The sequence below is a fragment of the Geotrypetes seraphini genome, chromosome 7 (assembly GCF_902459505.1).
Source record: "Geotrypetes seraphini chromosome 7, aGeoSer1.1, whole genome shotgun sequence".
Lineage (NCBI taxonomy): Eukaryota > Metazoa > Chordata > Amphibia > Gymnophiona > Dermophiidae > Geotrypetes > Geotrypetes seraphini.
Window position 1 is genome coordinate 65548731 of NC_047090.1, and position 25359 is coordinate 65574089.

General features: G+C 42.6%; 1 protein-coding gene across 26 annotated transcripts in view; it reads right to left on the reverse strand.

The window, feature by feature from the left end:
• The window catches only part of PPFIBP1 (PPFIA binding protein 1), a 324575-nt gene that overhangs the window by 100024 nt on the left and 199192 nt on the right, over positions 1 to 25359 (reverse strand). For all 26 annotated transcript variants that reach the window (XM_033952602.1, XM_033952606.1, XM_033952600.1 and 23 more), the window contains one exon: positions 3124 to 3238. In XM_033952602.1, coding sequence (XP_033808493.1) covers positions 3124 to 3238 — 115 coding nt within the window. The remainder of the gene's footprint in view (positions 1 to 3123; positions 3239 to 25359) is intronic.

The following is a 25359-nucleotide window of genomic DNA, read 5'->3' on the forward strand; positions in this document are numbered from 1 at the left end:
CAAAAGAGGCGGTGGGACTGCTGGATGACCAGGGAAGAAAAGGGTACATTAAGGAAGACAAACAAATTGCAGACAGACTAAATTCCTTCTTTGCATCTGTCTTTACGAAGGAGGACACCGCAACAATACCAGAAGCAGTGAAAGTGTTCAAACGAGTAATAGACAGCCTCACCACAGTAGAAGTGAACTTGGACCAGATATACTACCAGATCGACAATCTTAAAAGCGACAAATCCCCTGGACTTGATGGAATTTACCCAAGAGTCTTAAAAGATCTGAAGGTTGAAATCGGAGAGCTATTGCAAAAACTTGCCAACTTGTCAATTAGAACTGGACAGATATCGGACGATTGGAAGATAGCGAACGACACGCCAATTTTAAAAAAAGGATCAAGAGGGCAACTACAGACCTGTGAGCCTTACGTCTGTCCCTGGAAAGATGGTTTAAGCACTGATTAAAGATAGCATAGTCCAGCACTTGGATACACATGACCTGATGAGAGCCAGTCAATATGGTTTCAGGAAAGGGAAATCATTGACGAATTTACTTCAATTTTTTGAGACCGTGAACAAACAAATTGATAGTGGAGAACTGGTGGACATAATATACTTGGACTTCCAGAAAGTGTTCAACAAGGTTCCACATGAAAGACTTCTCAGGAAACTACAAAGCCATGGAATAGAGGGGGATATACAAAGATGGATAGGCAACTGGCTAGAGAACAGAAAGCAGAGAGTGGGCATAAATGGGAAGTTCTCAGACTGGGAGAAAGTGACTAGCAGTGTGCCCCAGGGCTCGGTACTTAGTCCCATCTTATTTAATATTTTCATCAATGACCTAGAAGAAGGAACATCCAGTGAGATCATCAAGTTTGCAGTCGACACTAAGCTATGCTGGGCAATCAGATCGCAGAAGGATAGTGAGGTACTCCAGAGTGACTTGTGTCAGTTAGAGAAATGGGCGGAGAAATGGCAGATGAAGTTTAATGTGGAAAAGTGCAAAGTAATGCATTTAGGCAGAAAGAAAAAGGAACACGAGTATAGAATGTCAGGTGCAACTCTGGGTAGGAGCGAACAAGAAAAGGACCTGGGTGTACTGATAGATAGGACCCTGAAACCATCAGCACATTGCGTGGCAGCGGCAAAGAAAGCAAATAGAATGTTAGGTATGATAAAGAAAGGAATCACGAGTAGATCGGAGAAAGTTATAATGCCGCTTTAAAGAGCAATGGTCAGACCACACTTGGAATACTGTGTCCAACTTTGGTCTCCCAACCTAAAGAAGGATATAAAACTGCTGGAGAGGGTGCAGAGACGAGCAACGAAGTTAATAAAAGGTATGGAGAACTTGGAATATGAGGAACGACTTAAGAGACTGGGATTGTTCTTCCTTGAGAAAAGGAGACTGCGAGGGGATCTGATCGAGACTTTCAAAATACTAAAAGGAATCGACAAAATAGAGAAGGAAAAAAAGTTATTTACAATGTCCAATGGGACACGGACAAGAAGACATGGACTGAAGTTAAGGGGGGACAAGTCCAGGACAAATATCAGGAAGTTCTGCTTCACGCAACGAGTGGTGGACACCTGGAATGCTCTCCCAGAGGAGGTTATTGCGGAATCCACCATTCTAGGATTTAAAAGCAAACTAGATGCACATCTCCTTACGAGAGGCATAGAGAGATGTGTGTGACTAAAATTACGGCAGGTGTACACCTGGCTGGGCCTCCGCGTGTGCGGATCGCCGGACTTGACCGAAGGTCTGATCCGGAGATGGCAGTTCTTATGTTCTGTAAAGACGAGAACCAGAAGCAGCACAGCTTTAGCGTTGGCTCCTGAGGCTACATTCAATTGTGACAGTCTCAGGTTAAAATTCTCTTTAGCTTCAAGGACTTTAGCTATGCTATTCATGAAACAGCTAACATTATTAGACCTGTTCGATATCCAGATGTTGTGTTGGTTGGGATAGAATTACACTGAACTTCATACTTTATTTTCAGTAATGAACAAGTGATAAGTTGCAAACTGAGCAGGTATTATCAGTTATTTTTATAATCAGCTTGCTGGGATAACAAACAAATATGTATTTGGCTTTGTATTTTATTTCTTTTGATACCTTTAATAAAAGCCTTAATATAATTAGCAGTCATCTGCCAATTTGAAGGGCTTGCTTTTTCAGGGTCTTGTCACCTGATCTTCTGCGCTTAACAGGTCAAACTAGATGAAAACGCTTCTACAGTGTGCAGACATGGGGGAGGGAGTGATCAATATGGGCCACTATACAGGATCTTATTGCATAAAATGAGACCCTGTGCTAAAATAACCTGACTTAACAATAACCCACGTTGACAACTTTGTTCCCTTAGTGCTAATGATGAAAGTACACTTCCCCCTCCGTATTAGCAGTTTCCGTATCTACTGATTCACTTATTCGCGATTTTAAACCTAAAATTCCTTTTTCTTTTTTTGGGCTATTTTAAGCCCTGTAATCTCCCCCCTTAAGCCTTACCTGGTGGTCTAGCGGATTTTCGGGGCCGGAGCGATCTTCCCACACTCCTGCCCCATGCAGATCACTCACAGGAAATGGCTCGAGAGACTACGGGAGCTCAAGGCAGACATTTCCTGTGAGCGATTTGCACGGGGCAGGAGCGTGGGAAGATCGCTCCTGCCTGAAAACCCACTAGATCATCAGGTAAGGCTTAAGGGGGGACTTTCAGGGCTTAAAATAGCCGGGGAAAGCGGGGGTTAGGGGCAGAACCGGCCCAAATATTATTCACGGTTTTTTAATATTTGCGGCCCGGCTCTGCCCCTAACCACCGCGAATATGGAAGGGGAAGCGTACCATAGATTCTACTCCATTTAGAAAAACCACTTGCACTGCCAACAAAATCTGCTGCTTCACTCGAGTTAAGGCTGCAAGCGTTTAAATGCTTTCACCCTTCTAGGATGCATCTATTTTGGTAGGGTTGCCTTGTAATGATTACTCAACATGCAGTAAAGCGTGGCAGACATACTATTTAAGTGCACAGTCATTCAGAGCCTTTTAAATTTAGTAATTATACAACAAACCTGAATAATTTTAGAAAGACATGCAAAAAATACTAAGGAATAACTGTTGTCTCACCTTTCTCTATTACATCCCCCTCTTCTGTCAGTCCCTTGCACAGCAGTCTCTCTTGCAGTATCTTTACCTCCATTTCTTTCTCTTCCAATTGCATTTTTAGCAAAGCAAGTTCATCCTGTATAGATAAAACAACTTTTCAAAGCAGTGCACAACAAAATCTGAACGAAAACAATTCCACTTCCCCTTTAAAAAAATAAAAAAAGGAGACTAATGTTGGTCATGTGTGATGGCCTCGAAGTGGAACAGCTTATGCTTTGGTGTGAATTATTTTACTATGATTAGAAAAAGTAGAAATCCTATCTATAATTTACATTGGACAAAGCTTGGTTGAGGTTGGGTCTGTTTGTATTTGTGGCTGCCGAGCACAGTCCTGAGAAAACTGTGACCACTGGTTTCAACTAGTCACTTGGAGAATATGGCCCCCCAAAATGCTGAAACTAAAAACTTGCTCAGCAGGACTCAGGATCCATCTCTCTCTGCCATGCTTCTGATCTGCAATAATTTTAGCAGCAGTGCAGCACCCAAGCATCGGTCCACAGTATGACAAACAGGAAGGCAGTAAGGAGAAAGAACTAGATCCTGCTGGATACTGGCTGGGCAACCAGTTAAATTTTGGATTATTTCAAAACAAAACCACCTTCCCCCCTCCCCCCTATACTGTACTAGAAAAAACACCCTGGGCTCCTTTTACAAAGGTGCGTTAGGGCCTTAACGCGCAGAATAGCGTGCGCTAGCCGCTACCGCCTCCTCTTGAGCAGGCGTTAGTTTTTCGGCTAGCGCGCGCTAATCCGGTGCATGTGCTAAAAACGCTGGCGCACCTTTGTCAAAGGAGCCCCTTGTTTTTAGCAGTGACCCTTTAACTCTTTTTTATTTTTAGCTCCTCCTTCAAGAAACATCACAGCTGCAATTTTAATTGGGCTGTAGGAAACAAAAAGCAAAGAAAATGATTTTGTTGGCTTTTTTTTTTAAACTTGGTTATTCCATTAGCCTGTAGCCAATTAAGTATGACTTGGTATACTAACTGCCAAGTGCGAAATTTTCTCTTCACTTCTACCTCGTCATTCGTGGGTGATACGGGCAGAGCCGGACTGCAAATGCCGAAAAACTGCGATTATCTGGCTCTGACCCACCCCCACCTCCCTGCTGCCTTCCTGGCCTTACCTGGTGGTCTAGAGGGCTTTCGGGGCAGGAGCGATCTTCCTACGCTCCTGCCCCGTGCAGATCGCCATCAGGAAATGGCTGTAGGGAGTTCCCGACATAGTCTCGAGAGACTATGAGAACTCTCAGCAGCCATTTCCTCATGGCGATCTGCAAGGGGCAGGAGCGTAGGAAGATCGCTCCTGCCCCGAAAGCCCTCTAGACCACCAGGTAAGGCCGGGAAAGCGGCAGGGAGGAAAAAAGATGGATTTTTTTTTTACATTAATACTGTTTTTTTTATTTTCCCCCTCCCCAGAAAAAATCGCGATTATATGAAACCGCGAGTGCAGGAACCATGAATGGGGAGGGGGAAGTGTAGGATGGAGACAGCAACCTCACATGACCTACTGACAACTACTCACCCAAGCAAAAGCAACATTCCCTGCATGAATTCTCTGCATGAATAATTATGGCTATTCTCTCTGCCATTTCTATAAGCACACTACCAGTGTGCTGGATGTTTTGTTTCTGAGGCTGCAAAGTCAGAGCGCTGACGGCACACGACACTCTCAGGTTGGAAATGGATTTCAAAAGCACAACCAGAAGTGCCAGTCCATGAGCTATGCAAATGTTTGCAGCGTCAGCAATAAGATTTCAGAATAAATGGCGGACTAAGTTATTTTCCCCATTTGGGGAGGTAACTTAAAAACAGGGAACCTCCTAAACATTTGAAAAAGGTGCATAGCTTTACAAAAGCAGTTGTATATTGGTATTAATGAAAAATTTATTTCAATGGGGACATACAAGACAAAAGCAACCTGCAATATTCTCCAAATCAGACAATTTTGCCATAGTCCATTATCAGAAGATGTGCTTCGATGAAAACTAGATCATAAAGGAGTCGTCGTTCTTCCTCACAGGAGCGCAGAGAAAGGGGGGACATGACAGAAACATTCAAATACATCACGGGTCATATCAAAGTGGAGGAGGAAATCTTTTTTCTAAAGGGTCCCACGGCGACAAGAGGGCATCCACTAAAATTTAAGGGAGAAAGATTTAACGGTGACACCAGGAAATACTTCTTCACCGAACGGGTGATTGATCGATGGAATGATCTTCCATGCCAGATGGTCAAGGCCAGTAGCGTGCTCGACTTAAAGAGTCGATGGGACAAACAGGTGGGAGTACTACAGAGTTATGCTCAAACGATAGATACTCCAGGGAAGAAGGGTTCTTGAGTGGGCAGACTTGTTGGGCCGTCAGCCCTTTTCTGCCATCATACTCTATGTCTATCTACATTTTTAAAGTTTTTAAAAAATATTTTATTATTAGTCCTCTCATCTTTCTTATTAAAGTGTTAAAACGTGAAAACTAGCATTTACTTCAATTCTCTAAATATTTTCTTCTGAAAAACAAAGATAAATGCTAGTTTTCAAGTTTAAACATTTTAATAAAAAAAGATGAAAATAATAATAAAAATTAGATTAAAAAAAACACTAGAAGAAAATTAGATATGGATCCTTGAAGAATGGTGGCTGCTTTACGATCACGTTCCCATCAAAGCAAACCTTCTGATGACAGACTATAGTGAAATGGTCTGATTTGGGGAATATTGCAAGGTATTTCATAGGTATATGCCTTTACAAAATAGGTTTCCGGAACTGACCCCACTAGTGTACACATGCTCTTGCACAAAGTAAACACCTGTTCTGAAGCATGTCCAATGGATTTGTACAAACTATGCAGTACCTGCATATTTTATGACATATGGACATACTGTACTTCACAACTCTGCTCCATCTTCATCCAACACCCCCCTCTCGGGAATACCTACTTGTGCATTATATACAGGTCATATACACTTGAACACAATTTCAGAATTACCTATTTTCTTGTGTGTAAAACGGCTCTAATAAAATTTCATACAGATACACATCTAAAATGTAGGAGCACGCCAAAATTGCACCTACTTGTAACCGATAAGCATGTACATGTTCCTGCAATAAGTTTCAGCAAAGTGAGGACAGCTGAAAAGTACTTTAAAAAATAAAAATCTGAGTACTCACAGAATGCACATACACACACATTTAGCCCTTCTTTATAGCAAGTGTAAATTTGTGCAAGAGATTTTTTTTCACCACTGGGAGTTACCATACAAGCCTATTTGATAAAGGTACAAATATTCTGAGAAAATGTATTGCAGAAGTGCACATTTCAGTGGCTAAAGTGTTAGGAGCAACTCCATAGAACAGGCACTTTTTGACACTTCACCTCAGCCACCCATTTATAAAGTTACCCTCCATATTTCTACTGGCAATTCTGACTAAATCTGGCCAAGCATGTCTTAGAATCAGAAACCAATTTGATTTATTGCATGCAAACAATTAATTATATTCATTATATAAGACACACTAAAAATGCAAACAAAAAGATGCGATTAGAAGCAACATTTCACAAAAGACATCTTCAGCAGTTTAGATACACAAAGATGAAATGTGTCAGGAATTTCACTAGTACAGCCTGAGTTCTTAAGCAGAAATCTATCCATCCACCACTTTTCCAAACTATAGGTATCATTTACTAAGCTGCATTTTAGCAGCAATGTATGTTAACTGGCAAGGACTCAGCTCTTCGGATAAGTTTTATAATTTTTAAATTTATTATTTCTTCAAAGCAAAATACATCCAAAGCAGCTCATCATTATGCAGAATGACACCAGCTGCTCAATTCATGGAAACATACCAGTCACCTCAGGAGATATTATATCTTTTCCCCTGGAGCTCTAGGTGTTAATATATGGTTTGATACTCCTGAGGAGCAACTTAAAGGGGCTGATACTTCCTTTCATAGATAAATACATAAATATTCGCTCTGAATTAGAGAGTTGCGCGGGGACAGAAATCCCACCCGTCCCCGCCAAAGTCCCACCCGTCCCCACCCGTCCCCGTGAGGAATCCCACCCGTCCCCACCCGTCCCCGTGAGGATTCCCTCCGTCCCCACCCGTCCCCGCGAGGAATCCCCTCCGTCCCCGCCAGTCCCTATAAACTTCAGAAATAGTTATTTCATTTAATTATGCTACTGAATTAAAGGCTCTGGTAGAAACCCATTTACAAATAAGCAAAAAGACTTTATTAATTTGAAAATATTAATTGGGAAGAATACATACTTTGCAAATGGGTTTCTACCAGAGCCTCTAATGTTTATAAATTTTTATCAACACAACTAATATACTACTTTATCCTGAAGCAAAATAAAAAAAAAGAAATATAATTCTTTTCCTACCTTTGTTGCCTGGTTTCTGCTTTCCTCATGTTCTCATTCAATTCCTTCCATCCACTGTCTCTCTTCCTTCTGCATCTTCCATTTGCTCTGTTACTGTGCCTCTCCCTTTCTTCCCCCTTCCAAATTGGTCTGGCACCCATCTTCTTCTCTCCGCTCCCCCCATAGTCTGGCATCTGTCTTCTTCCCTGCCAGCGTCTTTTCCCTACTCTCTTTTCCCCATTTCCTTTCAGCGTCCTTCTCCCCCCATCTTCCACATGTGCTTTCAGCATCCTTCTCCCCCCTCTGTCTTCCACAAGTGCTTTCAGAGTCCTTCCCCCCCGCCCTTCCCATGGCCTTTCAGCGTCCTTCTCCCCCCTCTGCTTCCCCATGTCCTTTCAGCGTCCTTCTCCCTCTCTGTCTTCCCCATGGCCTTTCAGCGTCCTTCTCCACCCCCCGTCTTCCCCATGTCCTTTCAGCGTCCTTCTCCACCCCTTTGTCTTCCCCATGTGCTTTCAGCATCCTTCTCCCCCCTCTGTCTTCCACAAGTGCTTTCAGAGTCCTCCCCCCCCCGCCCTTCCCATGGCCTTTCAGCGTCCTTCTCCACCCCTTTGTATTCCCCATGTGCTTTCAGCGTCCTTCTCCCTCCTCTGTCTTCAAGTGCTTTCAGAGTCCTTCCCCCCCCCTCCCGTCTTCCCCATGGCCTTTCAGCGTCCTTCTCCCCACTCCTTCTCTACCGCCCCGGGTGCAGCACAGCCGGCCAGGTCCCCTTACTTTTGTGGCACTTCCCCGACCGACCGACAACAGCCCCGGTCCGACAAACCTCCCTGCCCTTAACTGCGAATCTAAATTACCTTATTACAGCTGCTGTAAGAAGATAATTTAGATTCGCGGCTACAGGGCAGGGAGGATTGTCGGACCGGGGCTGTTGTCAGTCGGTCGGGGAAGTGCCACAAAAGTAAGGGGACCTGGCCGGCTGTGCTGCAACCGGGGCGGGGTGTGGCGGGGCGGACCGCCCCCTCCCTTGGTAGCCACTCGAACCGCGAGGTTACTCTCCTCCTTACCTGCACTGCCTGCAGCACAGAGCCAAACGGAAGTCTTCCCGACGTCAGCGCTGACGTCGGGAAGACTTCCGTTCGGCTCTGTGCTGCAAGCAGAGAAGGTAGGGAGAAGAGCCGCGCGACTGAGTACATCCAGCCCCGCAGGAACCCCGCGACCCTCGGAGGCGTCCCCACGGGATCCCCGCGACCCTAGGGGGCGTCCCCACGGGATCCCCGCGACCCTAGGGGCGTCCCCACGGGATCCCCGTGACCCAAAGGGGGAACCCGCGGGTCCCGCGGGATTCCCGTCGTCCCCGTTCCCGTGCAGCTCTCTACTCTGAATTCCCTTTCCAAAATATCCTAGCTACAATCAGATCTCCTTTCAGGGGTTTCCCTGGTTAGGGAGATTCCTAAGGGTTCCTGCCCTGACAGCGCCCCGATTTAAAATGTCCACCATAGCCCCTTTGTGAAAGTTCAGGACTAGGTCATTACAACTGATGTTGGTTTGTCAGCTGCAGTCCTTTTCTTCAATTACAGGTAGTCGTCGACTTACGACCGCAATTGGTTCCGACTGCTAGGTCGTAAGTGGATCAGGACGCAAGTCGGCCTATGTTAAATTAAGGTAAGAATATTAGACTGGGTAATGATATTTTAATCATTTTAATTATTGTAAAGCAATCTGTTAACAACATTTTCTTTCTTTGGAGAGCGGAAGTCACGTCATAAGGTCGAACAGTCATAACTTGGATAAGTCGTAAGTCGACGACTACCTGTACTTCTTTTTAAAGAAGGAACTAGAACACAAGGGTACAGACCAGTGTATTGCAAACTGTATGCCGCGGTGTGCCACGAGATGCCGGTGCCGACTGACTGCTTAAAAGACGTGCTTCTCGGGGTGAGAGGCACATCCTGTAGGTGGGTCAGCCATGGTCAGCACCTCTCCTCCTTGCCCGCGTCTCTCCTCATCTCCCCGCACCTCTCATCCGTCAGTAGCCTTACTGGCATAGAAATAGGCTCAGGGCCGCAGCTGGAGGGCCTCTGCGCCTGCGCAGATGTCAGCGTGATGTCACCCATGTGCGTGACATCACATCGATGTCCACGCACTTCCAGATGCCCTTCAGCCATGGCACCAAGTTTAATGTTCTGCGGCATCAAAACGTTTGCGGAACACTGGTATAGACAATGCATTCCTTGTGAATCCTTTACCAGAATAAAAGCCTTATAACTAGCCCTGCATAAATCACTGTGGAAATGTCATTGATTTCTTCCTGACCCAACAATTCTAAAACCATAAAAGAAAAAAAAAATTTTCAAGAGACAGGAGGGAGGAGAGGAAAAGCATGTAGTGGGGAACAGTGTTCCCGCTAAGCTGCGCTGGCCTACGCTCGCGCACAAAATATTACATCGCAGCGCAAAGTTTCTCTTCACAGCGCACACACGCGTCGCAAAGGTAAGGGGAGGTAAGGTAAGGGGACGCATTGGGGGGATTGCACTTCCCCACAATTGCCATGCTTCGGTTCCTCTTCTTCCTTCCTTCCTCCCCCCCCCCCCCGCGGCACCATCAACTCTTACTCCCTCTAATGTCGGCCCTGCAGCTCCAGACTTCCTCGCACCTTCTCCCCTCCCCCTTTGGATCGCTATTATTTTAAATGTTATAGCCGCGGAGCTGTATCCATCAGTGGAGATGTCTAACCTCGGCCTGCCCCGGAACTCTTACTGCAACAGTGACTTCCTGTTCCTGCCTAGACGGGCGTCTGCTGCAGTAAGAGTTCCGGGGCAGGCCGAGGTTAGACATCTCCACTGATGGATACAGCTCCGCGGCTATAACATTTAAAATAATAGCGATCCAAAGGGGGAGGGGAGAAGGTGCGAGGAAGTCTGGAGCTGCAGGGCCGACATTAGAGGGAGTAAGAGTTGATGGTGCCGCAGGGTCCCGCGGGGGGGGGGGAGGAAGGAAGGAAGAAGAGGAACCGAAGCATGGCAATTGTGGGGAAGTGCAGAGCTGCAGGGAAGAGTGTTGCGGTACCCAGCTGGAGGGAGAAGGAAGATGAGGGAGGGAATTAAAGGAGATGCCAGGGCTTGGAGCGTAGGAGGAAGGTATGCCAGTCTAAGGGAAAAGGAAGGGGGAGATGTGAGAGCATGGAGGGGGAGCGAAAGATGGAAGAAAAGGAAAGGAGAGAGATGCCAGAGAATCAGGGAAGGGGAGATACCAGACTATGAGGAGAGGTGTGGGAGAGGGAAGGCGAGGAGAGAGATGCCAGACCAATGGGGTGAAAGGAGAGATGGAAGGGGGAGGCATACAGTTTCTGGAAGGGGCATAGAAGGAGAGAAGATGCCATATAGGGGAAGAGAGACGGCAGACAGTGGATGGAAGGAAGAGAGTTACAAGAAGATGAGGAAAGGAGAAACCACAGAAGACAAAGGTAGAAAAAAATTTCTATTTATTTATTGCTTTAGGAGACATGTGTCACTGTTTCTGTGAAGCATTGTATGCAGAGTCCAGCTTCTTGCTGGTTCAATTTAACCTTTGTCTATGTATTTTTATTTTATCCCCCCTTTTACAAAACTGTGAAGCGTTTTTAGCACCAGCCTTGGTGGTAGCAGCTCTGATGCTCAGAATTTTATGAGCATCAGAGCTGTTACCTCCGTAGCTAAAATCCACACTACAGTTTTGTAAAAGAGGGAGGGGTTAGTTTGTGATTACATATTCCTTACTAGGCGAAGGTGTTTTCTGTGTTCTGTGTGTTCGAAAGACATGGTTTTCTGTTAGGATTGACGGTGTAGGATTGATCTGTGCTGGTCTGGCTTGTTTAGTTTTACAATGGGTGTATTGATGTACTGCTCACTGCAATATGTAAGATGCTGCCTTTTCCTAGGTACTCATGTGTGACGTGTGGTTTGTTACTAAAAATCATGTTTTTCTTACAGATGGGGGGGGGGGTGCCAAAAAATGATGGGCCCCGGATGTTACATATGCTAGGTACGCCACTGTATGTAAAGATACCAGAAAGCTGGCGTAGCAAAAACTTCTAAGTTTTGAGTATTTAACCCTCCCACAATCTCACGGGCACTCGTTTCAAGTTTATTGAGATTTTGATTTAAACGCAATATCAAATATTTTCAATGCGTATAACAAAAATAAATTTGGGGAAATAAATAAAACCATTTGAACCAGTGTTCCCGCTAAGCTGCGCTGGCGCACAAAATATTACATCGCAGCGCACACGTTTCTCGTCACAGCGCACGATCGGAAGAGGCGTACGGCAGATGGCAGGGCGGCGAGAGGAGAATCGGGCGAGTTGGCTCATAACTTGCTGGCGCCCGATATTTTTGGCTCACGGTGAAAAAAGTTTGCTCACAACACCCGCCCGCTTAGAGGGAACACTGGGTGGGGAAGCCTTACTTAGAAAACAGTAATTCCTCCACAATGAGTAACTAAAGGTCTCTTTCCTATGCCTGTTATATTCCATTAATTCCTGCCAATGGTTCCGAGTGGATTCTAAACAAGATTAACTAACTAACTTTATTTTTCTATACCGCCTTAATCAGAAGAATTCTAGGCGGTTTCCACAAAAGAGAAAAACTGGATAATCAGTGAAATACAAAATAATAAGAAAAGGAATACAGCCTGTTATATTAAAAAAGACATAAAAAATTTAAAATTAATGGAATAAAATGAATTATGTTAAAGATAAACGTACAGATTAAGAAATAAATTTGTCAAATAATACTGTCTTAATTTCTTTTCTAAAAGCGCCATAGGACAGCATGACTCCGTTGATATAATTATCCAACTAGGACTGTTTGCTTGCTTGAAAAGCAAGCATCCTGTCTAAATAAGACCTAGGTTTGCAGCCTAAAATCTTCAGGTAAGCAAATAGGTTACAATTCCTAGTTATCCTCATGGGGTTATATAGCACAAAATGAGATAGCAGGTATGTAGGTGCCAATCCCCAAACTGACTTAAAACAGAAGCATGAAAATTTAAACATTACTCGTGCCTCCAATGGTAACCAATGCAATGGTCGGTAGTAAGGACTGATATGGTCACTTTTCTTCAGTCCAAATATTAGGCGAACAGCCGTATTCTGCACTATTCTTCATTTTCTCACAACTTTCTTTGGTGCACCCAAGTAGACAATATTACAGTAGTCCAATATGGATAATACCAATGCCTGCACCAACAGTCTAAAGGCTAAGAAATCAAAATAATTTTTGATGGTCTTTAATTTCCATAATGTAAAAAAGCACTTTTCACCACCAAATTTGTGTGTTCTATCAAAGTTAAATGGGAGTCTAAAGTGACAGCTAGATTATACAGTATATCTAGGAACTTTTGCAGACAGAAGCTGGTCCAACTTCCCAATCCTACTTTGGTCGGATATGAACCGACTATACAATAAATACAGCCATGCCTCCAGCGACCTAAATAATTGCCCCACCTATCTGTTATCAAACGCCTCCATCACATTCAAAACCAACTTCATGCTATGGATTCAAACCACATTGACAGAAGGCCAATTCCCACAGGACCTAGGAGAGATCTTAATCACCCCAATCATGAAAGATCACAAAGGCCCAATAGATAGCCCCGCCAACTACAGACCTATCGCTTCAATACCAATATACGTTAAAATAATAGAAGGTCTAGTAGCTCAATACCTCACTAACTACCTGGAAAAACATAACTTACTCCACCCCTCACAATCAGGATTTCGAACTAACCATAGTACAGAAACACTACTTGTCTCACTTCTAGATACAGCCCGGCAACACATCAGTAAGGGAAAAAAGATGATGTTAATACAACTTGACCTCTCCGCAGCATTTGACCTAGTTGACCACACCTTATTACTACAAATACTCAACACCATAGGGATCTGAGGCAAGGTCTACAATTGGTTTCAAGGTCTACAATTGGTTCCTCAAATCAAGAACCTACAGGGAAAGTACAATGATATCAAATCAGAGCCATGGGCAAACCCCTGCGGAGTTCCACAAGGATCACCACTCTCACCTACGCTCTTCAACCTCTTCCTCTCCTCCCTAGGAACCACTCTAGATAACCTAAATGTCACATCCTTCAGCTACGCAGACGACATCACCATACTCCTCCCCTTTGACCCATCAGATACCACCACCACAACAAAGCTGGAAACAACCTTAGATACAGTAGAAAAATGGATGATGGATCACAAACTAAAGCTAAACTCAGAAAAAACAAAATTCCTCTTGCTCGAACAGGCCAAAACGCCTACCATCACAGAACTGAAAATCAAAAACACCAAATACCCAATACAACCCGAACTAAAACTCCTAGGAGTTACAATAGACAGATGTTGCACAATGCAGTCCCAAATCAACAAGACGACCCAGAAAGCTTTTCTAACCATGAGAAATCTACGTAAAATCAGAAAATTCTTCAACCCAGCACAATTCAGACTAATTGTCCAATCCCTAGTCTTAGGTCTGCTGGACTACTGTAACTCCCTCTACCTTCCTTGTCCAGCCACCATGATAAAAAGACTCCAGACCATACAAAACACCGCCCTCAGACTGATCTACTCACTCAGAAAATATGATCACATAACAACTGCCTTCTTAGACTCCCACTGGTTACCCATACAAGCACGAATTCAATTCAAATTCCACTGCCTATTATTCAAAGCGTTACACGGCTCTTCCCCTTCCTACCTAAACAACCGCTTAAATCAGATCTCCACCTCAAGACACAGAAGAACCCCGAACCCTTTTGCCTTTCCCCCACTCAAAGGCACACTACGCAAGAAAATGTTTGACAACCTTCTGGCAACACAAGCAGCAAAAAACTCAACCATTCCATCTGCAATCTGCTGACAACATCGGACGACTTCAAAACATTCCGAAAAGAAATCAAAACCCTGCTTTTCAAAAAATTCATCCAAATATCTTAACCCTTCTTCACCTACCTCAAGATATTACTTCTCCAAATAACCCACCTAAACACCTTCCAAGCAAACAGGCCCCTAAAATAGATGGTAATCTTACCTACTCTAACTATATTCTCTTTGTCTTTATCACACAGTTCGGCACTGTCATTTTACTATCCAACCCCTAAATCCCCTTAGGAATCTATCCAGCTATCTCTCCTTTGTCAAAAAAAATAAAAAATAAAATTGTATCTTCACTGGAAAATGTCCAGTAAAATCTTTGGTAATCCGCCTTGAACTGCAAGGTATAGGCGGAATAGAAATCCGTAATGTAATATAATGTAAAAAGACATACTAATTGAAAACCTAATGCTGTCATAGTAGAAAATATTTTCGAAACAAAAAAGTTTTTATAGCTTTTTAAAAAAATGGCATAGATAGATAATCTTATCTCACTAGATAAGAATGGACCAAACACTAGCAGCTTGATAAGAAAATAAAAGGAAAACATTTTTGCAGATGAAATACATCTGGGGATTGGAAAGAAGGATATCTGTTAACTGCCGACTTATAGATAAGTTGAAGCATACTATTTGGCACCGTGCCATAAGAGATCTTAAATATCAGACAGTAAAATTTGTAGATAACTATGGCTAAGGAGAGCCAATGGAGTAAAATTAAAAAGGGATTCTCTTATATTTTAAAAGATTAAACAAACTGCTACATTCTGTATAGACTGAAGACTTTTCCACAGATATTTAAAAATGCCCAAACAGATGATATTACAATAGTCTAGTTTGCTCAGTATCAAAGATTGAACCACTAATCTAAAAACTTACCTTGGTCAATATATTTATGGATTCTTCCATTTTCTCAGGGTCCAGAAATAGCTTTTTACCAAATGATCGATCTGAGGTTCCACAGTTAGTTTATGATCAAGAACCTGGAAGGCCGAGCTTTGCTCAGGGAAGTATTGTTAATTATGCCTTGAAATCAAGTCTTTATCAGCCTAATTTCCCTCCTATGTGTAGTGTTCACAAACACACAGGAGGTTGAACTGTGTCTTTTGTGTGAAGTGTTCAACCTCATGGTTATCAGCCAAACTTCCCTCCTGTCTTTTTTCCCTCAGGTTTTCTCTGTGTGTTCTAAGCCTCATTCTGTTGCTCCAATAGCCTTTCAAATCTCACTCTGGTGTTCCAGCAGTCTTGTGAGTTCCAAGCCTCATTCTGGTGTTCCAACAGCCTTACTCAGTGCATTCCAAACCTCACTCTGTTGTAGCACTTGAGTGAGGTTTGGAATGTGCCGAGTAAGACCATTGGAGCACTTGAGGTTTGGAATGCGCTGAGTAAGGCTGTTGAAACACCAGTCTTTCTAAGCCTTATTCTGGTGCTTCTCCAAACATCTTTTCAACCCCCGAAAAGACCCCCCAAAATGAATTTTCCTCACACTTAACAACTAGCTAAATCACTTTCTGGTACCCTAAAATGTAGGGTAACCAGATTTTACTATTGTAAAATCTGGACCCATGGCCCTGCCCCCCCAGGCCCACACAGCCCTGCCCCCTCAACCTGTTCTCGTGCTTGGAGCCACGTCTTGAGGGCATCTGCACATGCACAGGTGTGACGCAATGACGTTGCATCCACACATGCGCAAATGATCCCCAACGCGGTCCCAAGCTGGAAGCTTTTCAAAACCCGGACAAAGCACCAGGACGTCTGGTAACCCTACTAAAATGTAACCTCTCCCCATTTCATCAAAATCCTTACAGCCATTTTCAAGATAATATTTCCAACAAACATATAAACCACAATGTATTTCTCATCTGGGTAATGTAATAAATGGATTTCTAGGCTTTCATCTTTGATTAATAATACAGTGTGTAGTTTATTTTTAGTTTAAAATAGTCTGCTAGTTGGGAGGCTATAGGTGATATTTCTCCAGATTTTCTAGAAATGTCTTTAGTGAGTGTCAATTTATTTAAAAGCTGAAATAGTTTTCTTGTATTGGAGATATATTTATTGACTAGTCGGTGTAATAGATCTTTGTGGAGTTAGTTAACACTTGTATGCCATTATAGTTTTCCTCTATTTAAATTTAACACGACTTTCATTCACTTATCAAATATCTTCATAATGGCTTGTTCATTAAATGTCATCTCTATTGGTGACTTCTACTATTTCTTTGTTCACCCACATTTCAATGTTGTCCAGGGAATTTTAATTCAATTCATCCAATTTTCATTTTCAGTTATAAAACAAATCTGCAATATAAGGACCCCTGAAGAAGGCAGTCCAAAACACGGCCCATGTCAGGTTCTAACCTTGCACTCATTAGTTCAAGAGATTGGACTGTTTTGGGCATTCATCCCTTTAAGCCCATAAAGCTTATAGGCCCACTCTTGGAATTTATTTATTTAAGCCAATTAGACTATATTTTGGGTATTTTTGCTAGTGACTTTTGGTTTTATTATTATGAAATGTTTTTTATGTTTTAATATGATTTATAATTAATAAACATTGTATTTTATTTATTTTTATTTTTCCTGTTACATCCAGAAACTATTATTCCACTTTTTGCTGTTTTGCTCAAGAGTAAACTAGTACAGTTTAGCCTATCCCCCCTTGGACATGGCACTCTGTGGCGATCCAACATACACCATATCTTTTTTCTGATATCTTAGGACACCCTCCCAACACACACACACAAACAACCCCCCTTCCAAAAAAATGTGTGTCTTTATTCAAACCTGAAGGTTGCAAGAACAACTAGACTACCACCTAGATTTCTGATCCAGTCAGTTCATTAAACAAAGATGGGCCTATGAGACAAACTGAAATTCTGAGAGACTTTCAGACTTGATAAGAAAAAAATATATATATATATAAAAAAAAATTACAGTTCACTTTGCTGAAATTTGGTAACCCATTAAGGTGGACTATAGTAAAATTAACCTGCATAAGCAAACTACAGATACAGAGGGAGATAGATACAGACCTTAAGCATCTAAGCCAATAAGGTCCTTAGGCCCCTCCCCATGCATCCCAGGATGCACCAGGAAGAGGAAGGCTCACCATTTTGCAGTGGTGGGCCTGAGGAGCAGGTGGAACTGGACATCTCTCCTGCTGTCAACTAATTTCCAAGTACAGGGGGAGGGGGTGTTCAGGAGTCATCTAGTGGCAGGAGAGAGTGGGCATCCTTCCTGCCTCCATTCTGGTTCCGGGGTGGGTCATTGGCGGGGGGGCAGCACAGGCATTTTTAAAAATTGAGCAGACATTGTGTATGTGTAACCCACACACAACATCTGCGCCATTAAAACAGAAAAAAGTCAAGTGGCAGGAGGCTGCTGTGGGGCTTCCCCAAAACCGGCTCTGCGCATGTGTCCACAGGGATTATGGCGAACCTCAGTGCAAATCATTTACATGGAAATCGATCGCTGTTCCACAATCGGCCCAAAAATCAGCCAATAGCAACGCGCATGGTCTTAGTGACCATGTTTAGTGCAAATAGCCCTTAACACAGTAATTGGCCAGGTATAAATTAAGTACCTGTCTAAAATATGTAAACTGCTTTGATTGTGTAACCCACACACAAAAAATGGTATACAAGTCCCATCCCCTTTACCTTTTCCCAATGGACTAGTTTTCAAACCAAAAACATATGCTTTTCTCTTAGAAAATTATCTCACAAATTAATATGTAACTTGTGTGGCAGCTTTTTCTATGATAAAACCTGCATTCACTTGAAAATTCAAACCATGCATGTAAAAGTAAGCTCCATGCTAATCTTGGTCCCCCTAGAATATCTTGTCTCATTACGGTAGAGGTACTGTGTAAGTTTTCTCATACATAGAAAGGACACTTATTTGAAAGCCTACATGATTTTTCTCTGGAATTAGCTTAGTTTAGTTTTAAATATTTTCTATACTGCCTTTCGATCACTTACGAGAGAGTTGTGTGTAATAAAATAAAAACACAAAAAGAACACACATTTAATAACCACCCTTTAAATAAAAACTAAATCAAAATATAACTTCTATATCCCAACTCTGAACTTTTTGGAGCCAGTAGACTAACTCATTAAATCTGAGTGCAATAAGTAGCTTTTAGAACTCTACAAAGGTCTCAGTTCAGTTCCAGCTGTACTGATATCTGAAATATATAATTGCTTTAACAGAAATCCTCACAATAAACTTCCTGATATGGCCTTAATGGTCTCACTGGGACATACCACACTACATAAGACCAGCGGTCCGCTCCCGCGGCGGCCCATCAGGTCTGTGACGTGTGAAGTGGTTCCTGACCATTTCTGTAACCTACTTCTACATCTATCTGTAACCCTCAATCCCCTCATCCTTTAGGAACCTATCTAAACCTTCCTTGAAACCCTGTAGTGTGCTCTGGCCTATCACAATCTCTGGAAGCGCGTTCCATGTGTCCACCACCCTCTGGGTAAAAAAGAACTTCCTTGCATTTGTTCTAAACCTGTCCCCTCTCAATTTCTCCGAGTGACCCCTTATCTGAAGAATCTGTCCCTGTCCACCTTCTCTATGCCCCTCAGGATTTTGAAGGTTTCTATCATGTCTCCTCTAAGTCTCCGCTTTTCCAGGGAGAACAGCCCCAGCATTTTCAACCTGTCAGCGTATGAAAAGTTTTCCATACCATTTACCAGTTTAGTTGCTCTCCTCTGGACCCCCTCAAGTACTGCCATGTCCTTCTTGAGGTACGGCGACAAGTACTGGACACAGTACTCCAGATGTGGGCGCACCATTGCACGATATAGCGGCATGATGACTTCCTTCGTCCTGGTCGTGATACCCTTTTTAATGATACCCAACATTCTGTTCGCTTTCTTTGAGGCTGTCGCACATTGTGCTGATGCTTTCAATGTTGTGTCCACCATCACCCCCAGGTCTCTTTCAAGGTTGCTCACCCCTAGCAGTGATCCTCCCATTTTGTAGCTGAACATCGGGTTCTTTTTCCCTACATGCATGACCTTGCATTTCTCTAAGTTAAAACTCATCTGCCACTTTTTTGCCCACTCTGTCAGTCTCGTTAGGTCTCTTTGCAGGTCTTCGCAGTCTTCTGTGTTTCTAACCCTGCTGCAGAGTTTGGTGTCATCAGCAAATTTAATAATCTCACATTTCGTCCCCGTCTCCAGGTTGTTGATAAATATATTGAACAGGAGCGGTCCCAGCACCGACCCCTGTGGAACTCCGCTCGTGACCCATTGCCAGTCTGAGTAATGGCCCTTTACTCCAACCCTCTGTTTCCTGCCTGCCAGCCAGTGTTTGATCCATCGGTGGACATCCCCCTGCACCCCGTGGCTCCACAGCTTCCTAAGCAGTCTTTCATGAGGTACCTTGTCGAAGGCCTTTTGGAAGTCAAGGTAAATGATGTCTATGTATTCCCCTTTATCCACCTGGCTCAAAGAAATACAGTAAGTTCGTGAGGCATGACCTTCCCTTGCAGAAGCTGTGCTGGCTCGCCTTCAGTTGTCCATTGTTTTCTATGTGTTCGTAGATTGTGTCCTTGACCAGTGCTTCCATCATCTTTCCCGGAACCGAGGTCAAGCTCACCGCCCTTTAGTTTCCCGGGTCACCCCTTGATCCCTTCTTAAAGATGGGCATGACATTGGCTATTTTCCAGTCCTCTGGGATCTCCCCAGTTTTCAAGGATAGGTTACAAATTTGGCGTAATGTTTCCGCTATTTCGTTTCTCAGTTCCTTTAATACCCTTGGGTGGATGCGGTCCGGACCTGGTGATCTGTTGCTCTTCAGTCTGTCTATCTGTCTGAGAACATCCTCTTTGCTTACTTTTAGTTGGACCAGCTTTTCATCATGGTCTCCGTTTATGTTCTCCTCGGGTTCTGGGATATTGGATGTGTCCTCTCTCGTGAAGACTGATGAGAAGAACTTGTTTAACCTGTCAGCTATCTCTTTTTCCTCCTTAACCACTTCCTTCCTGTCTCCATCATCCAAAGGCCCCTCTTCCTCCCTGGCTGGTTGTTTCCCCTTCACATACCCTCCTTTCAGGCCTTAAATGCCAAAACTATAGCTTTGAAAATATAATCTTCAGTGCAAGACAGCCAGCTGCAGGAGATATAGGATAGGGCCTTCCCCCTTTTTGAAAACCATTACTAAAAATAAAAAAAAACAGAGGCAGTGTTTCTGTTGGAATCAAACACGGATATACAAGAATCAAAGCAGAACACAAAACCATTGAAAAAATTATAGGAGAAGCCTAATGGTTAGTGAGGCAGACTAAAAACTCAGGGTACTGGTTCAATTCCCACAGTAGCTCCTTGTAATCCTGGGCAAGTCACTTAATTCTCCACAGCCCCAGATACAAACACAGACTGTGAACCCATTAGGACAGAGAAAGTACTTGCATATAATAAAAGTAACCATTTTGGTGTACTATAGAAAGGCAGTATATCAAATTCATGACCCTTTTATATTTATTAATTATAGGCATATTAAAGAAGATGCTAGTGCATCAGCACATAAATCTGACCCCATATCCCTTACCCATGTAGAGTAGGAGAATTTAAAACATCAAGTACATCAGTAGCCAAGGAATTCCTAGGCCGGAGGGAAGGGGGAGGAGGGGTCACAGATGCCCAGGACATTTTACAGGGGTAGGCTTAGCAAAGAAGGAAGCCCTGAGGAAGATGAGCCTCTCTGGATCTGTAAGCAGTATGTAATAGCTTCTAGTAGGTCCAGGGGGGTGGAGTTCCTAATGAGACCTGAAAGGCTTGAAGAGCCTAGTCCTATGTAAGTGGAAAGGCATGAGATACCAAAAGAGGATCAAATGTTAGAAGCAGAGTTTATGGACTGCTCCAATGCAACTAATTGGGTACAATCCCAAAGTATGTAATATGAGTGAGAAACAGAATTCTCAAACACCTACAACAACTTACAGGTTGGCAGCATGGGGCAGGGATAGTGCCTATTATGCTATGTAAGGGGAGGAGCTGTCACGAGTCCCCAGAACTCAATGCTGGGAGAATCCTAATCAGGGGAGAGACTAAAGGTACTGGATTTTTCCAGACCTAATTTGCATATCACTTGTGAATAGTTGAAATCCAGAAGTTGGAGTTTATTTTGAAGGACTTCTACAGTGTTTTGCTAATGATTGGATGTTGATTTGTTTGTTCACCGGGAGTGGGAAATCAGCCCAGAATCAGGACCCTGGAGCAATATATACTGTAACATAGACTGGCTATCTTGGGCCAGACAGGGTCACAGACTTGTCCTGAAGGGAGAAGGACCCTTTTTTGGTGGTGTACTGGGACCTTATGTTGGACTAATTCATGGATCTGAGCTGCCATACATGTGTGTGTATGTATGGCAAATTCAACGCATGCCAAATTCAACGCATTTTCTTGGTTAAACTGGTGCTGTTTTCATCACCTTTTGGCCCATATTTTATAAGAAAGCTTGTATAAACCAGTATGCATCCGTGCCCCCATATAAAATCTTTTTCTTTTTTTAAAGTTTCACTTCAAAAAGTATCAATGCACTCTCCAACAGACTACAATACTTAGCTTAGATATGACCACAATGATCAATGAGCCAACACAAATTTTTTTTTTCTGAGATAAAAACTGCTAGAGGGAAATCACACCATGCAGATCTCCCAGCAAACTCTTTTGGAGTTCAGACTTGGTCTTCTGGGTTGGCACTTACATATCATATGAATCATAGAATTCGGTACCACTTGGAATTGGGATAGAATCTTCTTAATGCCTAACTCCCACTCACTTGTACAGTACTCATGTCTGTTTTATCATTCTCTCTGTGAGAAATTCCCTAACCCCTATTTGCCTGCTTTAATTAGATTGTAAGCTCTATTGAGCAAGGATTATCTCTTACTTGTTTAATGTGTACCTCTAGCAGTGCTATAGAAATGATTAGTAGTAGAAGTAGTAGGAATTCCAGAATGTAGCCCAACTGGGACATAATCACCAATAGCACATAAGACATGTTAATTGCTGCATTAATAGTTAATGTGGATTTCTCGCTATTAGCAGCTGTGCCTCCAAAGCTAAGGAGTTGGCTAATTTCAGATGTAGATAAATGAATTTAATTTGCACTACCCACGACAAAAGGATTCAACTCACACAGTTTGCTGGGTTCTGTTTCAATCAATTCAGCTACGTCTACAGGCTAACTTCAGAGAAGCACTGACCTAAAAGCTGAACACTTCACACGTGAATCATTCAATGGACTGGTTCTACTGGCTGAATCAAGATTCTAAATTGTACTGGCAAGAGGGAAAATTGAAACGCTGTCCTGAAGGAGCCTACCTTACTATTACGCATGTCCTGAAGTAGTGCAAGTTGTGCTATATGAAATGATGAAGAGAAATCCAGGAAAACCAATAGCGCCACGCATTCAGACAAGTCAAATTACAATCCAAACTCTCTGTGCTAAAACCCCTAGATGGAACCCAGAATGAGTTGGGTCCAGTAAAGCATGGGTTCAAGAAAATCATTATATTGTGGAATACTGCGTCTAGCACTGGTCGTCGTACATGAAGGACATTGTACTACTCGAAAGGGTCCATAGATGAGTGACTAAAATGGTTAAGAGGCTGGAGGAGTTGCCATACAGTGAGAGATTAGAGAAACTGGGCCTCTTCTCCCTTGAAAAGAGGAGACTGAGAGGGTTCATGATCGAAACATTCAAGATAATGAAGGGAATAGACTTAGATAAAGATAGGTAGAGAGAACGAGAGGGCACTCTCTAAAGTTAAAAGGGGATAGATTCCGTACAAACATAAGGAAGTTCTTCTTCACCCAGAGAGTGGTGGAAAAGTGGAATGCTCTTCCAGAAGCTGTTATAGGGGAAAACACCCTCCAGGGATTCAAGACAAAGTTAGACAAGATCCTGCTGAACTGGAACATATGCAGGTAGGGCTGGTCTCGGTTAGGGCACTGGTCTTTGACCTAGGGGCCGCCGCATGAGCGAACTGCTGGGCACGATGGACCACTGGTCTGACCCAGTAGCGACAAATTCTTATGTTCTTATGATGCTTTAGAAAAACTCATGCTCTGTTTAATTTCCATTCTGTAAAAGGTTGTAAAAGCAAGAAATTCCTAAATCTCTCTTTAGCATATCAGGCAGCTTCTCATGAAAAAGAATTTCGATCATTGTTGCTCACAGCTGTTTCTTACAGACATGTTAGAAAAGAGCCAAAAACCTATCTTTTCGCCAAATACCTGACTAGCTAACTCATTCAAATATACGATTATGTTTAATGTTTAGAATCTTTTGTAAACTGCGTAGAACTTTTTGGTAATGCAGTCTATAAATACAATGGTATAAATCATTTTGTTAACCAAAACAAAATTGCAGGACAATGTACAGGATGCAGGAATTTATTTGACGTGCAAAAATCTTAAAAACATGTATAATGTATAAAACAAGTACTTGTTTTATATGTGTTGTACATGTTTTTAAGATTTTTGCATGTCAAATAAATTCCTGCACCCTGTACATTGTCCTGTTTTGTTTTGATTTTGTATTTTCATGGCAGGCCCCGTCGGTTTTTCTTGTTTTGCTTTTGGATAAATCATTTTTGTTAACAAACTGCAAATAATCAACCGTCCTAAAAGTTTCATATAATAAACCATGAAAGGGATTTAAGAAAAAAACTTGGATGTATCAATGATTACTAACAGGCTGGAAACTGGGCAGAATTTGTAGAACAAGAACATTAATACTTCTCAGCCATGTCAACAATGATTCCTTTGAATTTCTTATAAGCCAGTGGTTCTCAACCCTGTCCTAGGGGACCCCCAGCCAGTCGGGTTTTCAAGATATCCCTAATGAATATGCATGAGAGAGATTTGCATATAATGGAGGAGACAGGCATGCAAATATGTCTTATGCATATTCATTAGGGATATCTTGAAAACCTGACTGGCTGGGGGTCAGGGTTGAGAACCACTGTTATAAGCGGAGGAGTCAGGGAAGCTGAGAGCCAGGGAAGACAGATCTAAATCCCATAGCTTCTCATTATAATCTTAAACTTTCAGACCAGTCACCTCTGCAAAATTGTCCCATACTGTATTTGTTCAAGGGGTAACATATTAAAAGAAAAAAAACCTCTGTGATGCTATCTAGGACCAATCAGAAAAAGGTTCATTTGACACTATTCTCTGAAATGTGTCACTTATCCAAAACAACTATATTGAGCTTCTGTTATTCTTGCATAAATTAATTATGTTACTTATGGAAGTGTTGATTTCATTAGCTGCAACTTAGATTGTGAGCCCCCTAGGGGCAGAGAAAGTACCTGACCATCTCTGGGAAAAGGTGATTAAAGTAGCAGATCTAAAATGTTGAGAATGGCCAATTTTTCATGTGATGGGTCCAAAGCAGTCTGAATGCTTCATTCACCTTCTGTAACTTTTTATTATTATTATTTTACAAAAAGAATGGTGCTTGGATTGTTTCAGTACATATTGTTTGCTCTAACAATTTATTAAAACCTCTTTTTTTTTTTTTTTTGTTTCTAGAGGCTTTAGTCACCTTCCCTCCCCCCCACCCGAGATAGTCATATATGCAAAGTAGAGAAAGGCAGTATATCAAATCCATGATACTTTACCAATATAAGCATCAATTCAAGTGCTGATGACATGTTGGCACCATACAAGATTCAACCCTTTTTTGTGTGTACAAGTAGTAGGATTTTGTGTAGCTAAAAATTTATGTATGGAGTGTGTTGGGGTGCAGAGTGATAAATCATAGTATGGTAGGATATGCAGTATTTTATCAACATTAAACTAATTTCCCAGTTTCTAATTCTACAAGGGGTTATGGATATAATGCAAAGGGCACAAGGTGGGTTAACAGAAACCATTACACACAGTACAAACTGCATGG